Here is an 18,311-nt window from a genome sequence, read left to right as displayed (position 1 = left end):
CGAGATTAATAATACCTAGTGTGCAGCATTATTGCAAGGATAAAACTAGTGCATGAAATATAATAAGCGCTCAACAAAATTAACTATCATTATTGTATAATATTTTTAATATCCACCTTATCTCTGAGTCATCGAAGCACAGACAAGCTGTTCAGTAAGTGCTTAATAAATGAGGAGGTAGGAGATCTGGAACCAAACCCTCTACAACCCTCCTTCGCTTACCTGGCTTCTTATAAGTCACATAGATGTACAGGAAGAACTCAATGACATAGGTGATGACAGCTGCCTGCCAGTTGATGATAAACATGACAGCACAGCACAAAACGGCTCCAAAGAGAGAGACCCACATGTTGTAGATTCCATATGCAGGTCTCCATCCTGAAAACGAAGAAAAAAGGCGAAGAAGAAGAACTTTGGTGCTGCTCCCATCCTGCCACTGCATATTAGAACATGTCTTTAAAGAAGCAGAGCTTCTAGTTTGGTTTCCTAACTCTGTTATTATTTTCCTGTGACCTGGGGGTCCCTTGTTCTCTGAAGGTGGTACTAATGCTAAATAGGACGCTGTAAAATTTAGAACGTATTAAGTATCTGGAAAATGTGCCACTCATGACCCCCCCACTCCTTCTGCATGGCCCCTTATTTCTTCCCAAACTAGCAAACCGTAGCACCTAATATCGCTGGCATCAGGTGAAAAGAAGTAGAAGGGATGGAAAGAGTAGGAAGGAGTAGTAACTTGGTGATTCAAGAAAGAGGTTGAGACGATGGACCTTTTGCTCCCACGGAGAAGGCAGAGCAGTCAGCCAGGGTCAATCAGCTTGACCTCCCAGTAGCTCTCCCCTCACCCTCAGAGGATCATACCTGCCCTTTCAGAAATAATAATCTATGAGAAAGGAGGAAGACGTGGCTTCTTTTTTTTTTTTTTTGCTTTCTCCTTTTTTTGCTTTTATTAAGTCATATACACATAGATCATGAATACATTTATGCATTTGTGGGGTACAATGTATTGATTTTTTATAGAATTTTACATCAAACTACTCATCATAGCTTTCACCTCATTTACTTAATTATCGTCTTAAGGCATTTATGTTCTATTCTTGATAGATTTGACTTGTCCCCTTGCAATATGCTCTAAGGTGTGGTCCCACCATTTTTTTTTACCTTCTATCAAACCTCCCTCCTCCCCTCTAATGCTTTCTCAATTTGCTCTGATGAGCATTAACCACAATCTCCAACATCTTCTGACACTGTTTCCCTAGTGACAGATCAAACCCCACCCAGATAGGGTAGACTCGCCTAAAAGGGAAGACGTGGCTTCTTAAAGCCAATGGCTGGCAATGGACTCTTAGACCCAGTGCATTAATATGTGATGCATTTTGCAATGACAATACTTATTTCTCACAGTGCGTGCATGCATAGGGGGGTTCTTTGTTCCTTTAGGTCCCTGAAATGAAAGAATCTGGGAGACAGTTTGGTCAGGACGGGGAAGCTTTGATTTGAAGGGCACATTTCATCCATGAATGCAGTATATTTTATATATATATATTTTTATATAAAAACCACTTTATTTACCCAAACAGTATAAAAGAATTTTCTACATTTGTAAAGCCATGTGGGGAACACAATTATTTGAATAGATGGATTTGCCTATAAAAAAATTGTCAAATTTCATACATTTCTTTTAAATACATTGATACTAACATGGAAGAATTAAATGATAAATGCCAAAATTGGTGAGAATTCCAGTTCTTAGGTTTTTTTGTTTTATTGTTGGGGATTCATTGAGGGCACATAGAAGCAGGTTACATTGATTGCTTTTGTTAGATAAGGACCCTCTTATATTGGGGTCCCGTCCCCAGAAGGTGAACCCTATCCCTTAACCCCCCACGCTGACGTACATTTTAAATTAGGAGTTGACATAGCACAACAGAGCTGTGACTGTCTTCAGAAGCAATATCTCGAGTGGCCACAAGATGGAACTAGCACTTCAAGAACATTGCTGGAAATAACGCTATTTTTCTGTGAATCCTGCTTTCTGGGCGTGTGTGCGCGTACACGCGTGAGAAAGAGAGCGTCATCTGGGGGTCTGTGTTTCCCGTGTCTTCCTCCGTATGCTTTTCTGCTTTTCCTCTCTTTCTTGCTCCCTCTTTCCTTCCCTCCTTTTCACTCTTTCACTCCTGTCTGCCTCTACTACTTCACCTTGTTTTTCAAAAATGGCCCCGATGTGGCAGGGAGTCACACATTTCTATGTGTTAAAAGAACACAAGAAAACAGAAAAAAAAAAAAAACATCCCTTTTACTATCTTCTGTAGCCTAGCGACTGGATAAAGTTTCCCCTTCCATCTGTATTTTTTTTCCTTGGCAGCAGGTTTTCCAAAAGAGGCTCGATGTCTTGGAAGGCTCTGAAAGGATGGGGATGTGCTCACATCCCCAGTAAAAATCCTTGTGATGGGAACTTCTGAAGGTTGATAATGACAGGGCTCTACTCTGGTGGAAAGGCAGAAAAAACTGGATTGGACAATGGAAGCAAAGAAGGGAGGGGTGACTTGAAAGGGGAAGGTTCATTTGTGGGAAATTTGACCACCTCTCAAGCAATTGGTGCTCTGATGCCACCGGCATCAACTTGACAGAGCCCACCGTGTGCCTGCACTGCCTGCACTCGGCAGGTAATTATGGGAGCTACTCATCCTTCTCTTCCGCATCACGGGCAGCAAACAAATTGATAGCAAGGAAGTTTCAAATATATACATTAATTCCACTTCTGTGGTCACTTTCACCCTGGAAATAAATAGTGGTGTTTTTCTACCACTAAAATAAATGTGGTTTCTCTTGCAATGAATAATTTATTGCCACAGGAGAAAATTGACTTTACGGTTGGTCAAAAAGACCATTGCTCAGATGATTCTTTTTCTATTTCAGAAGTCATCCCCCAACTCACCAAAATAAAGTGGATTATGCTTTCCACTAGGATATAAGGAAACATATCAACACAGATTGAACACTTTTCACTGACTTATTTCATTTTATTGAGATAAACTGTTTGCTTAGGTGCATTTTAGCTTTTTGAAAGTCAGCTTACCTGGAGATTTGGCATAAGAAGCATGGAAGCAGGAGAAATTAATAAGTGCATACGAAGCCAGGAAAAAGTTGGAGATGATGGGAGCGATGGTGTTCAGTTCCGCTGTAAAAGAAGCAGAATTGAATATGTTCATATGAGTGATGAGAGCAGGGCCTGAACAGCTGTTACAGCCTGGAAGCTTGACTTTATTTGGAAATTGAACACAGAGCTAGCATCTGTCAAAGTTTAAGAAGTTAGTGATTTTTCTTTGGGGGGCTACATAGAAACACTCTTAGCCAAGATTTGCATAAAGTGAGTAAGAAAGGCTACTTATCAGAAAATAGAGAATCAGGGCCTATAAAAAGTTCAAGGAGGAGGGGGAGGGAGGAGGTGGTCTGGGGACTGAGCGCGTGGGGAAGTCCCCTGTAGCTATCCTGAGGACACTAAACCCTGCACTTCATTTGCTCTGTGTACAATCAAAGGGCTCTGCAGGGATTACTTTCATACAGTGCACCAGAAACTCCCAAATGGAAACATGTGGTTTCTCTCTATGTACAATATGCTTTCTCTGACGTTCAGGACTCTAGTTAGTCATTTATATTTTTCCATATCTCTAGAAAGTTCTACCTCTCGAGGCTTGCCAAAATTACTTTTGCCTTCATGGCTATATATCCAGGATGATTTCAACCAAGCTGGATTGCTTACTGTGGGACATGAGAAAAAACCTAGAAACTTCCTTTTCTATCTGAAGGCCAGACATCTCTCAACTTCATGATGCCAATGTAGGCAGCTGGGTGTGATTCTAGAACATGGATATGAACAAGAAAGTAACCCCAAACAGCTGCCATAAAGCTTGTGCATGGAGCTAATTTATATTGTTCGGAAAGAGTGACATTAAGAGGACATCACTTAATTTATATAAAACTTTAAAAACCTGGGTAGCTTCATCACTTAAGTGGGGGATAGGGCAATGATTTGAGGTCTTAAAAGCTTACATCACAAAACTGAAATATCTCTGTATGCACTTTTTGTTTAATTTTTAAACATCTAACAAAGAGAGTTCTATGTTCTCTTCTTCCTTTCTACAGAAACATTACGAGGATTGATGAATTATCATCACTTCCTGAGTTTAACAGGTACCGAGGAGGAGCCCTCATTGGTCGGTTGCCGAGGAAGGCTCTGCCTGTGTGTGGCTCCCATTGTCCTTTACCTTTTGCTTCTTTACTCTGATGTGCTCATCAGCAAAGGTGGCCCTTAGGGAGGAACAAGGACTTGCAGCCTGAAGTTGATGAATATACCTCTCCACAATTGTGTGGCTGTTTCTGTATCACTGGGGAAGTGTTTCTCAAATACTAGTGGTGTCTTGAGGAGGTCGTCAAATGCAGATTGTTTATCTTCAGAGATTTTGGTTCAGTAACTCTAGAATGAAGCCTAAAATCTTTGCACATTGACAAACACCCTGGGCAACTGTGATATAGTCAATGGAGCACATTTTGAGAAATACCAGCGGTGACGATTCAATTCTGTTAGCTACCAAACAGAATTAAATTCTGTTAGCTACCAGGCCAGTAAGTACACCAGCCGGGGGGACTCTGGCATTAGGCTCAGGCAGATCGCAGAAAGGATTCAGTTTCATTTGGTTGGATGCATTTCCAACCCTCAGATTTCAAGGATAGATAAAAGGCCAACATCTACTTCCAGTTCCTTAAAGGCCTTCTACACACAAGGATTTCTCATTTCCTTCTTAGACAGACTCCAATATTCCCAAATGGGATCTTAAACATAAAACGGGTCATTTCTCAAACTAAAAGGAAAACTCTAGGAGTCATCAGAATAATTCACTGGCTCTTAGTAAGAACAAGAAAACTACAAACCGATAAGAATAAACGCCATGGCTATAAGAAAAGTGAGAATATATCCTCTCAGGGGCTCGTTGTTTTTCCCATATCCTTTTGCAAAGAACTGCAGGGCTTTGTAGATGTTGTCCTTGCACAGAGCCTAACGGAAAAGAAGAGGAGCAATTTGTCATTTATATCTATGCACAGTTGTTCTCTCTGGGTGATTCAAACAAGAATATTTGGCGAAAGATTAAGTGGCACACAATGTGGGGCACACGCTCACAGTGCAGTTTATCATTCTTTATATTATTTGCATCGATCTTGACTATGTGGCAGACATCGCACTTGAGCCAGATGCAAACATTAACTGGTGCAGAAAATGATGGAAAATGACTGCCAGTGAGAATGACTATCTCAGCTTCATCCACATTCAGTGGCAACGGCGACAGGGAGAAAAACATGCTCTTGGGCATGTATTACCTGGAACACTTTGGGAGCGCTGACCAGGGAAGCCAAGGCAGAGGACAGCGTTGCAGAAAAGATTCCAGCAGTGATGAGGGGGCCAAACCCGGACACCATGCTCATGACCTTGGGAAGAGAGGTTCAAATCGGGAGACTCATCCAACAGAAAAGTAACCAAAAATTTATGTAAATGAATAAATTTCCACTTTCCACTTTCCAAAAATGGGAATCTCTTGTGTAAGCTAATTGCTTCTAACTGGATTCTCCCCCTGCCCCCCGCTTCATTCTCAAGTTCTTAATTTTATTTTTTCAAAATGGAAATGGCCTTTTTTGTCCTCTATAAAATAGTCAATGTTCACTTCAATATATGTAGAAGATACTAAAAAGAATAAAGAAAGAAATGATTTTAAGGTGTTTTTTTTTTTGCAGTTTTTGGCCAGGGCTGGGTTTGAACCTGCCACCTCTGGCATATGGGGCTGGTGCCCTATTCCTTTGAGCTACAGGCACTGCTCCATTTCAAGGATTTTAGGTACATTTCTTCCCTCTGTTCTTTGTGGTTACATGTTTCTTTGATGATGGGGAATTCTATCTATCAGAAAGTGCTGTTTTAAAAAGGTTTGGGGAGGGGTTCTAGCTGTTTACTAGGCTTTTAAAAGACATTAACCTTTCTTCTTCCTGCACATAGAGGCCCTTCAAATCTTTGCTTTTCTGTGCTCATTAAACATAATTTTAGATCTGAGACATGATGAGATTCTATCCATTTAAGTCATATTTTGGAATAATGATTTCAGCTGAGTTAATTTCTCTTTGTTGATTGTTAAAATAGATGAATGAAGCTTTCACGTCAAATTTACTTCTCTCTCTGCTCACCCATCATGCAGACAAATTAATGTTTCAAGTTCTCCAGTTTTCCCAACTTCCCTTGTTCCTTCCCTCTCATTTACTGCCCTACTCTTGTCACTCACAATTTCTCTCTCAGCCTTATCTTCCAGGCTCTCCAGAGCCACCTCTAAGGCTTTTCCTAAGTGGAAGCCCACGCATGAAATGCACTCAGAGTGCTAACTAATCTAAACTCCTCCTTCCCACCATAAAATCTTCCATAACCTATTGGAAGACACAAAGGGCGGTGGCGATATCTCCCTGGTGGTGCATTTCATACGACCGCCTAGCACCCTCCCCCCACCACAAGAAATGTAACCACAGCATTGCTGCTGCACAATGCCTGTGTGATCCCTCTCCTCACATGGATTATTCCTTGCTGAATTCATATCTGTTGATAATTGGTCAGTGCAGATTCAAACGCCTTATTATACATGATGTTCCAAAAACGAAAACCACAACAATAAACATGACATTTCTTTTTTTGCGATTCGAACCTGGAAATTGTTCATCAGCCCATAAGGACATGGTTCATGTTGACATCTGGAGAAGTCGTAACCCAGCCCACAGGCTGCTGAACCATTGCAGTTCATTCCAGAAATGACAGTGTCATTCAAGCTCCCCGTGGCATCTCGAACCACACAGGCTCCTGTGGAAACAACCGTAGCTTGTCATTCTTTATAAGTGTTCTGCTCCCTTAGTTTAAATAAAAAACCATTCCAAAAACATACTTAGTTTACTCTGAGTCTGAACAGGTTGATTTCCTGGCCTAATGCTTATTGAGACATGGTAACTGAATGCTCACATTCTCTGAGCCCTGGGAGCGCCCCCTGTCTGTAAGAGGCTGCCATTTCAACTCTCTGTGTGGTGTAGGTTTGGCTGGTGGGAGTTGAGAATGTCTTAACTTCTGATCTCTTAAAATACACTTGTAGTTGCTTTGATAATAGTACACACTCAATTCATATTTCTGGCTTACTTTACTGAATGAGTGTTTTCCAAGTAGAAGGGTTTGTTTCCTCATCTGCAAAAGAACCAGGGAATGGCATTATGAAATTCTAGTTTAGAGAACGAAGGCTGAGTGATGTGTCATCATAGCTCACAACAATCTCAAACTCCTGGACTCAAATGATCCTTCTGCCTCAGCCTCCTGAGTAGCTGGGGCTACGGGTGCTCACCATGATGCCTGCTAATTTTTCTATTTTTTGTACAGGCAAGGTGTCGCTCTTGCTCAGGCTAGTCTTAAGTTCCCCAGCTCAAGCAATCCATCTGCCTTGGCCTCCCAGAGTACTAGGATTACAGCTGTGAGCCACCTCACCTAGCCTTTGCATAGTTTTTAAAACAGAATTATAGCTGTAATTTACATATAAATTTAATGGTTTAAATAATAAAGGAAATGTTTTAGGATAAACTAGTAAGATCTCCCAGGTTATGGCCAAATAATATTTATCAAATATTTCTCTCAGTTTATCTATACCATTATTTTCATACATTTGAGTGTTTTTGTTATTTTCTATTATAAAAATTCTATGATGCACATGTTTATGCATAAAATAAATCTTCTTTATTTCACAATATTTTTCTAGGATAGATTCTCAGAAATGGAATACGAACACTTAAAAGGCTCTTGAAATCCCTGACTCTCCTGATGAGTTTTTCTAAGTGTAATACTTGTCAGTACGTATTTGGCAGGATTATTGAAACATTTGAGTATACATATGAAAAAGAAACTTTTGAACTACACGAAGAATAAATATTTTACAAAATAAATGCCAACTTATAAACCTGTTCACTTTGCTTTTCAAACTCCACCCAGGGTGAATTCCCATTCCTTGGTAATAACTTTAAGAGAGGTCCCAGTGACAGGAACTGCTAAGAACCCTCAATCTTAGCCAGGGAATTCACATTTTTTTTTTTAAATCTGAAAATGACTTAAAAATCACAGAATCTTAGAGTTGAAAAGCCATTTAAAATAATCAGTGCAGAAATCCTTTTTATTAAAAAAAAAGAAATCCTTTTTATCACAGTCTTGAAAGATGGCCTGTCAGCCTCTGCTTAAACACCTGAAATTACAGATGTAGACTGCCACGCTGAACTATCCATCCCAGGTTTTACCTCTTTGCACTGTTCATTTATTTTTTTTTTTAGACAGTCTCACTATGTCGCCCTTGGTAGAATGCTGTGGCATCACAGCTCACAGCAACCTTAAACTCTTGGGCTTAAGAGATTCTCTTGCCTCAGCCTCCCAAGTAGCTGGGACTATAGGCACCTGCCACTATGCCCAGCTATTTTTTTGTTGTAGTTGTCATTGTTGTTTGGCAGACCTGGGCTGGGTTTGAAACCGCCAGCCCCAGTGTATGTGGCTGGTACCCTAGCTGCTGAGCTTCAGGTGCTGAGCCTGCACTGTTCATTTATGTTGAACTGACTTTTCTGAATCCTATATATATATATATATTTTTTTTTTTTTTTTTTTTTTTTTGGCCAGGGCTAGGTTTGAACCCGCCACCTCCGGCATATGGGACCGGCGCCCTACTCCTTGAGCCACAGGCACCGCCCTGAATCCTATATTTTAACCTCTGCATAACCGATTTCTCCAAATTCCCATGAGCCAGGTCATGACCCATCACTGCACTAGAGACAAGCCATTGACCCTAGGCCTATACTCTTACCTGAGAAAAGTACAGAAACACAGATTTTTCTACCCACCAGGGGCAAAAACGAAAAGAATCTCTGATATCAGATCTATAACTTTACTTATTTCCTCATTTTTACTGTGAGTTAAAAAAAGTAAAAAGAAAAAATAATTTGAAAAATTTAACCTTGGGTTTCAATGTCATTTTAAAATGTGATTTTCTAAAACATTGAAACTAAATCTCTGTGCATGTTATTAAGCTCAGACCTGCCACACCAATACATTAACATATTCAATTTCTTCCAATAAGAGGCAGGCAAGAATCTAAGGTTTTTGGTTTTTGTTTTTTGCTTTTATCTCCAGAACCCAGCTCAAGATGTATGCACTTTGCCAATTTCCCTTATAGTAAGCAGAGAAAGCCTGGGATGCAAACTTTAGTTTCCACAGGGGTCCAGCCTGGGGCTATATTCTCTAGTGTACACAGAAAAGAGTATCCTTCTCTGAATGTTGGGGAACATTTCTTTTTCCCCTACTATGACAACAGTATGAGGCAATTCCCAACCAGGAGGAGGTGTGGCTATAGGCAGCAGGTGGAACCAAAGTCAGCCCCGGGAACAGCAGGTGAAGACATATTTTCTGTTCACCGAGCAATGTAGGGGCTGGATGCTCACACTGCCAGCAGCTGGGTCTTTTTCTGATTTCCTGCCAATTGGTGACAGTGACATTTCCATATTAGGGATAGCAGTGTAAAGATGAGACAAAATCATAAATTCCACATCCTATATGCATTCTTGAGGCTGTTTTGTTTGCTTGGTTTGTTTTTTGCTTCTTTGCTCTGTTTCTCACCTGTGTCCTAGGGCAAGGAAAGTATGGGCTGGAAGTGGCAGCTTCCTCAGTAGCGGGCTTCTCACCTAGGGAAGGAAACTGGGACCCTCTTTGTGTTCAGGCAGAACGACAGTTTGATTAGCTTTACTCTTGCCCTGACTCAGAGACATATATGTTACAGCTTAATTGCATTTAAACCCTTAAAGCATCCAAACCAAGAAGGAAATTAAATTTGTTGCCTTTTATAAAACTTTTCTTCTTATACTCCATGGAAAGCCCCCTAGACGTGAAGAACAACTGGATCCCTTGTGATTCTGAGTCTCTGACACCAGCGACATACCACTTACCTACACAGATAGCAACCCCCAGGTAAGCGACAGTGGTGATGAAAATGGCCAGCATGGTTCCTCTGGGGATGGCATCTTGAGGATCCTTTGAAAAAAGAAGGTGGAGATAGGAGAACATGGGGAGCAATAAGAAACAAATTGCATGGAGTTATTTCTGTTTTTTTGAATTTTGAGGCTACCCTCTGGAGGTGAGTTCTGAGGAAAAAATTAAGCAAATGGCAAGGTGGTGAACTCAAGGTTTTTTCTGAACAAAGACAAGATGCCCAGAGTGAATAAAGAAATCTATAAAACTTTGAGCTGAACGGAAGAGAACTCTATGTGTCCAGAAGGGAGTTTTCAACACTGGGTGTAGTTCACTCACCAAGACCTCTCCTTTCCCTCTATCTACTGTGAATTTCACATTGCCTTGTGAAATCACCAGACTTCCATTGCCATTTCATATCCTGGTATGTTGAAGAGATCTGTGTGTTTGTGTGTATTTGTTTTATACTGAGCTTAGGCTTGCATTTTTTTTTTTTTTGTAGAGACAGAGTCTCACTTTATGGCCCTCGGTAGAGTGCCGTGGCCTCACACAGCTCACAGCAACCTCCAACTCCTGGGCTTAAGCGATTTCTTGCCTCAGCCTCCCGAGTAGCTGGGACTACAGGCGTGCGCCACAACGCCCGGCTATTTTTTTGGTTGCAGTTTGGCCGGGGCCGGGTTTGAACCTGCCACCCTCGGTATATGGGGCCGGCACCCTACTGACTGAGCCACAGGCGCCGCCCAGGCTTGCGTTTTTAAAAAATCCCTTTGTTTTTGAACAAAAAGGATGATCTACTAACTTCTTCAATCCCTTTAGTTCCCTAATTGGAATCTAGTCGACTGAATGGGAGATACTTAATTTTCACAAACAGGCGTAAAGAAAGAGACAAATTCAAGCTTATACCAGAAAATGTTTTTTTCTCTTGCTTATAAATGTATATATACATACACTGAGTTGAGTTCACATCATATTTAATTTGCCATTTTATATCCTATTTTTGGGCGCTAAATCATATTAAATCAATTTCTAAGGAGCACATTGCATTATATTCAATTCAACTTAACAGGGATTATTAAATAGAAATTTTAATGTATTCACTGCTTATGCAAGCTGGTGCCTGGCATACAGTAGGAATCAATAAATATTGAATTGAGAAACGCACAATCTCAGTAGGCATTAGTCATCCCACCAGAGGACACGAGACTCATCAATATACTTTTTTTTGGGGGGGGGCTGGGATCAGGTTCGAACTTGCCACCTCTGGTATATGGGGCCGGCGCCCTACTCCTTGAGCCACAGGCACCACCCGAGACTCATCAATATAAATAAGCAATCAATACAGAAAAAGTTTGAGCTTGTCTTTTTTTTTGTTTTTTTTGCACCTACATTCAAATGTTTATTGCAGTACATTTCACAATTGCAAAGATGTGCAATCAACCCAAGACCCAATTAACTTATGAGCAGATGAACAAAATGTGGTGTCTATATATATATGTACACTACCTAGTATTATTTAGCTATAAAAAGAGTGCATTAATGTCTTTTGCAACAATGTAGATGAAACTAGAGACCACTATCCTCCGTGAAGTATCTAAAGAATGAAAAAACGAACACAACATATACTTGCTATTAAATTGGAGCTAACTGATGAGCACACATATGTACAGGAGGAAGTGAAATGCAGTGGAAATTCCGCAGGAGGTAGGAGTAATAATGGGAAGGGCAAAAACCTTTCCAATGGGTATAAGAAACGTTAGTTATATTTTAGGCATGGTTATAGCTATGATTCAAGCATTACAAAAGCAATCCATGTAAGTAAAACGTTTGTTCCCCCTTAATATTTTGAAATAAAAAGGAGAAACTGGTTATTTAAAAAACTTATAGAAGAAATCAATTAGATAATGGCTATTTAGCAAATAATGTTTAATAGTAGAAATAATACCACTGACTTTCAAATATAGTATGTCGTTGGTTCATATCCAAACAAGACAGTAGTACTCTAAATTTTACTATTAACCAAGTTTGTTCAACCAAATAATTTTCAGCAGCATTCTTTTTGGTTAATTGGTTTTGGTCAGCTTGATTTTTTTTTTTTTAGTATACTTTTGTTAAAGTTTTAGATTTACAGAGAAATTGAGAAGATAGTACCTATTAAACACATCGTCAGCTGCTTAGCCCCCCACCCCACTATTAGCATCTTACTTTACTATAGTATGCTTATTAAAATTAATAAAATAATGTGAATACATCCTTATCATATCAAGGCCATCATGCTTCATCCAGATTCTCTTGGTTTTTACCCAATGTTCTTTTTACTATGCAGGAACTGAACCAGAATACTATATTTCCTTTGGATCCTCTTATTTGTGATAGTTTCTCAGACTTTTATATTGATGCCTTCAGTAGTTTTGAAAATTAACTTGTCAAACATTTTATGGGATGCTCCTCTATTGTAATTTGTCTTATGTTTGTCTCATAATTAGACTGGAGTTATGTATATTTTGAGGGGACAACACCAGACTTCCATTGCCATTTCGTCCTATTATGACAAAGCTATGTACTCTCTGCATTACTTACAACTTCTGATGTTGACCTTGATTTTGTTCAAATGATGCTTGCCATATTTATCCACTTTAAAATTCTTATATCATCTTTTCCATACTGTACTCTATCAAAAAAGGTCACTATGTTTAGCTGACCCTTAAAGACTGACAGTTTTGTTCCCACTCCTTAGAATAAAGTATCTGTGTGATTGGTCATTGTCCTTGGGTTATTTATCATCTCATCATTATTTATTTATTTTTTATAATCACTGTTTTATATTAGTGTTGAATCATGAATATTTATTTTGTAATTTGAGATATAACCCAATACTACTTTATTTATTTTGTTGAACAAATGGTTTCAGCTTTTGCCACTGTGGCCTCTATCATTTGGCTCCTATATCCTTTTGATGGATTACTATTTTCTCATGTTTTGATTTGTTTTTAGAAACTTCTTTACTTTCTGCCAAGATAAGCTTTTCCAGGCTCATTTTATATGCTTCCTGCCCCTGTCTTACAATCAGCTATTTCTTTCCTTTTTTTTTTTTTTAATTATCTAATAACTAATGATATCGAGAACTTGTCATGTGCTTATTTGCCTCTGAATATCTTCTTTTGTGAAGTTTCTATTAAAAATTTTGTCATTTTTATTTTTTATTTTTAATTTTTCCAAAGTCTCAAAAAATAGACAACTAATATTTATAAATAAAAATAGAAGATAATTTCAAAAACAGATCATGCCAAATCTTATAGACAATAGAAAAAGAAGAAATACTTCAAATTTATTCTACTTCATCTGGTATACCTGATATTAAAATTGGAAAAAATATATTATTATAAAGGGAAATTACAAACATATTTCACTTATAAATGATGATGTAATCTCCTAAACAACATTAACAAGTTGAATAAAAATTATTGTTCAAATAATGTACTTTGGTCAAAATTAAATCCAACTTACATGAGAATTAGTTGCTATTTTCTTTTCTTTTTTTTTCTTTCCTTTTTCTTTCCCCCACCCCCTCCCTCCTTCACTATCTGCTCTCCCCTTCCTCTAGCCCCACCATGTCATTAATGTCATTAATTGTCCTCAAATCAAAGTTAAATACATAGGATTCATGCTTCTCCATTCCTGTGATGCTTCACTAAGAATAATGTGTTCCACTTTTCCACCTCCATCCAGGTTAATACAAATCCTGCAAAATCTCCATTTTTTTAAATGGCTGAATAGTATTCCATGGTGTACATATACCACAGCTTGTTAATCCATTCCTGAGTTGGTGAGCATTTAGGCTGTTTCCACATTTTGGCGATTATAAATTGAACTGCGATAAACAGTCTAGTACAAGTGTCTTTATAATAAAAGGTTTTTTTTTTTCCTTCTGGAATAGATGCCCATTATGGGATTGCAGGATCAAATGGGAGATCTGGCTTGCGTTCTTTGAGGGTTCTCCATACTTTCTTCCAAAAAGGTATTAGTTTGCTGTTCCACCAGCAGTGTAAAAGTGTTCCTTTCTTTCCACATCCACGCCAGCATCTGTAGTTTTGAGATTTTGTGATATGGGCCATTCTTGCTGGGGTTAAATAATATCTCAGGGCGGTTTTAATTTGCATTTCTCTAATAATTAGGGATGATGAGCATTTTTTCATGTTTGCTAGCCATTCGTCTGTCTTCTTTATAGAAGGTTCTGTTATTTCTCTTCCCCATTGATTTATGGGATTGTTGGCTATTTTCATGTGGATTAATTTAAGTTCTCTATAGACCCTAGTTATTAAGCTTTTGTCTGATTCAAAATATGCAAATATCCTTTCCCATTGGGTAGGTTGTCTATTTGCTTTAGTTGGTGTCTCCTTAGCTATACAGAAGCTTTTCAGTTTAATTAAATCCCATTTGTTTGTTTTTGTTGTTGAAAAGTTTGAGCTTTTCAAAAAAAAATTAAATGTGTTGATCAAGTCCATCAGAAGGTCACTCATGCTGGAAATCATGGAGTTATATTCTAGGGAAGTGGTTCTCAACCTTCCTAATGCTGCAGCCCTTTAATACAGTTCCTGTGGATCATGACCCACAGGTTGAGAACTGCTGTTCTTGGGCGGGCAGCTCTCACTCATGTCCTTCCCTGAGTTGTTTGTCCTGGCCTTAAAGGGACCCAGCCTCATCAGGATTTCTCCACGGAGGTGCAAGGGACTCCTCACTGTCCCCGGTCTCCTCATGCCTGACTATTCCTGCCATCTTCTCTCCCAGAAATATTCTTACAAATACAAATTGCACCGATAGTCAGCATCGAGCCTTGCTTTACATTCAGGTTCAAAAGTTACTTCCTTCAGGAAATCATCCCTGACTAGCAATTAACAATTATTCATTTAGTATTTTTATTTCACAACCCACTTGGACAGTGCATATGGTTTTCATTTATACACATCTTCTTTTTTTTTTGTAGAGACAGAGTCTCACTGTACCGCCCTCGGGTAGAGTGCCGTGGCCTCACACAGCTCACAGCAACCTCCAACTCCTGGGCTTAAGCGATTCTCCTGCCTCAGCCTCCTGAGTAGCTGGGACTACAGGTGCCCGCCACAATGCCCGGCTATTTTTTGGTTGCAGTTTGGCTGGGGCTGGGTTTGAACCCGCCACCCTCGGCATATGGGGCTGGTGCCCTACTCACTGAGCCACAGGCGCTGCCCTATACACATCTTCTGATGACTCTTAAAAGTATTTCTTGTTTTCCAAAGTTGAATATAAATTTTTTGAGGTAAGAACCTGTGTCTTCTACTTTTTTCTGTGTCTGGTAGAGACTGCCTATTGTCCCCTATTATCCATCCTCACTTTCTTCTTTTTAATACTAGAATTTCCTAAACTTTTATCTGGAGATGTGGCTACCTAGCTAGAAACTACATTTCCCAGCAACCTTTGCAACAAGGTAAGGCCATAAGACTAAATTCTGGCCAATGGAATGTGAGCAGGAGTGATTCGTGCAAGTTCCAGGAATTGCATGCCCTCTACTTCCTTATTTTCCTTCCTGTGGACTGGAATGCAATGTTGGAAATGATCGGTCATCTTGAACCTTGAAGATGAGGACAAACCCCATGATAAGGTGAAACAAGAGAAGTTATCTTGGTTGCTGGACTACCTTTTGGAGAAGACCTTTCTTACTCTACTGGATGGCTCATGAGGTTTATATATATATTAATATATGTATACAATTATTATTTTTAAATAAAAATGGTCTTGCTGTGTTGCCCAGGTTAGCCTGAAACTCTTAGGCCCAAGCAATCCTCCAGCTTCAGGTTCCTTAGTAGCTGGCACTACTCAGGAACCAGCCATGTGTACTGCCACACTTGAGTGAACTCAAATTTTTATGCATTAGAAAAACAAGCTTTTATCTTGTTTAGCCCACTGTTACTGGTCTTTTATAATATTCCAATATCCTGACTCAGACAATGTTCTATATAGTACTTAACATAGAATAACAGGAATAGAGTGCTAAATAATAATGTGGTCGTATTTCTTTGTTTTGTTTTCACTCTTTCATGAATGTGTCATGATCTCATTCATTATTAAGCTTAAAAGACAAAGAATGGTTCCAGTAATTTTTTACTGAATTATAATCATTTTGTTAGAATTATGACACATTATCAATATACTCTGTTCTTCTGATATCACTGAATAAAACCTTTGGAAGAATTATCTGTAGTGGGAGTCCAAATTTGGCATTAAAAGAGAGAATTTTCAAATAACCAGGAAATTTTACAGAAATCTTATAATTGTGACTCTATAGAGCGATACAGTCACATTCATACGAATAGTAAAACTTAACTACTTCCAGAAAGTAGAAAGGAAGAGGAGAAAGAGGGGAAGGGAGGGGAAAGTGGGAGGAGGGAGGATATTTGGGGGGACCTCACCTAATGTGCATAATGCAATGGTACATTTCAAAACTATTAAGAAAAGAGTATAATTGTTTTACCACAACAAATAAGTGAGGTGATGGATGTGTTAAGAAGTTCAATGTAAGCATCTCACATTGTATATCAAATCAGTACACTAAACCCCATAAATGCATCAGTGTACACAGTTATGATTTAATAAAAGAAAAAAAGCTCCTTGTGCTAATCACCAACTATACCATCATGACCACCTCTCATGTAAAAACAACATACCTCCAAATCTCCTGAAATATTAGCTCCAGCAAGAATCCCTGTAGCTGCTGGGAAAAAAATGGCAAAGACAGAGAAGAAGCCTTCATTTTTTGTGAAGCTTGGCCCAAAATTTTCTGCAAATATTGATGCTGCAAAACAAATTATGAGAAAATTATCATGTTGACTTTTTTTTTTGTTAACAGAGTCAGAGGCAAATTTACCTTTTGCTCCCATAGCCCGAAATGCAAATTTATTCCTAAATGCCAGTAGTCCCCTGACACCTGGGGCCAGTTTCATGGAAGACAATTTTTCCATGGACCGCAAGGCAGAGTAGGGTTTGGAAATGAGTCCGTAAGCAATTGATCTGTTACGGTCTCTGTGCAATTAAACCTCTCTGCTAATGATAATCAGTATTTGCAGCCACTCCCCAGTGTTAGCATCACCCCCTCAGCTCTACCTCAGGTCATCAGGCATTAGATTCTCATAAGCAGCACACAACTTAGATCCCTCACATGCACGATTTACGGTAGGGTTCGCACTCCTATGAGAATCTAATGCGGCCATTGATCTGCCAGGAGGCAGAGCTCAGGCGGTGATGTGAGTGATGGGAAGAGGCTGCAAATACACAAGAAGCTTCCTTCCCTTGCCTGCCGTTCACCTTCTGCTGTGTGGCCCAGTTCCTAACAAGCTACAGATCAGACTAGTCCATGGCCCACAGGGTTAGGACCACAACTATATGCTAAATATAATAAACTTGAAGTTGTTGGTTGGTATACTCCTGATGAACCTGATGTTTATAATTGGCAAGAATCAAAATATATCTTGAGATTTTAGATTTCTAGGACGTAGCTCTAACAAATCAGTCATTTTCTGCCAACAGAGACCCAGGTTGCCTGATTTTCTTAGGATTTAGAATAGATCAAAGCAGGAAGAGATGAAGCATTCTCTCAATATACCAGACAGGCAAACTCACAAAAATACCACACACATTCCCACACAACCCCTGCCACACACAGACAAGTACATTCTCACGTGGACAGTTTAAACAATCAGCACACTGTTTTCTATGCCTTTTCCCCCAATCATTTAAGAACCTTGTGGGTGAGGCTACTAAAGTTTTAATCTCTTTACTCTTCTTTCCCAGAAATCGAATCTTAGATCCTTATGCCACATTTTCAGTCTGGGAGAATAAAATAGGGAGGAGTTTTGTTCATAACATAATACGATCCCACACATTGTCACCAAAGTATCTAAATAAAAAAGAAAACATCTAGAAGAAAAACAGAAAGGAAAAAGAAGAAAAGAGGAGGAAGAAAAAGGTGAATTTGGGGTATAAAATAAGGAAGAAAAGAGTCAAGCATCAAAAAACGCATTAGAAATAGCAGAGGAAAAAGGATAGAAAAAAATGTTAACATGCAAAGCAAGCAAGATAGTCTTTAGAGGAAAAAGAATCAGGAAGAAAGGGATGACGTGACATGAAAAGGAAACAAATACTGACAACTGAGTAAATAATGAAGGGAAGTATTTAAAAAAGAACCCTTGACAGTCGATCTTGAGTAGGCTAGAGAGAAAAGACAAGA

At 39.2% G+C, this 18,311-nt stretch overlaps 1 protein-coding gene across 3 annotated transcripts in view; it reads right to left on the bottom strand.

Annotated features, from left to right (window-relative positions):
• SLC12A1 (solute carrier family 12 member 1) overlaps positions 1 to 18,311 on the bottom strand; it is a 98,691-nt gene that overhangs the window by 54,535 nt on the left and 25,845 nt on the right. For all 3 annotated transcript variants that reach the window (XM_053593939.1, XM_053593938.1, XM_053593941.1), the window contains exons 9-15: positions 16,753 to 16,880; positions 10,036 to 10,120; positions 6,732 to 6,883; positions 5,374 to 5,481; positions 4,930 to 5,053; positions 3,077 to 3,178; positions 223 to 378 (exon numbers count right to left, since the gene is read on the bottom strand). In XM_053593939.1, the coding sequence (XP_053449914.1) occupies positions 223 to 378; positions 3,077 to 3,178; positions 4,930 to 5,053; positions 5,374 to 5,481; positions 6,732 to 6,883; positions 10,036 to 10,120; positions 16,753 to 16,880 (855 nt within the window). The remainder of the gene's footprint in view (positions 1 to 222; positions 379 to 3,076; positions 3,179 to 4,929; positions 5,054 to 5,373; positions 5,482 to 6,731; positions 6,884 to 10,035; positions 10,121 to 16,752; positions 16,881 to 18,311) is intronic.

The sequence above is a fragment of the Nycticebus coucang genome, chromosome 6 (assembly GCF_027406575.1).
Source record: "Nycticebus coucang isolate mNycCou1 chromosome 6, mNycCou1.pri, whole genome shotgun sequence".
Taxonomy (NCBI): domain Eukaryota; kingdom Metazoa; phylum Chordata; class Mammalia; order Primates; family Lorisidae; genus Nycticebus; species Nycticebus coucang.
Note: the sequence above shows the minus strand (reverse complement) of the source record. Positions and strands in the feature narration are given on the sequence as shown.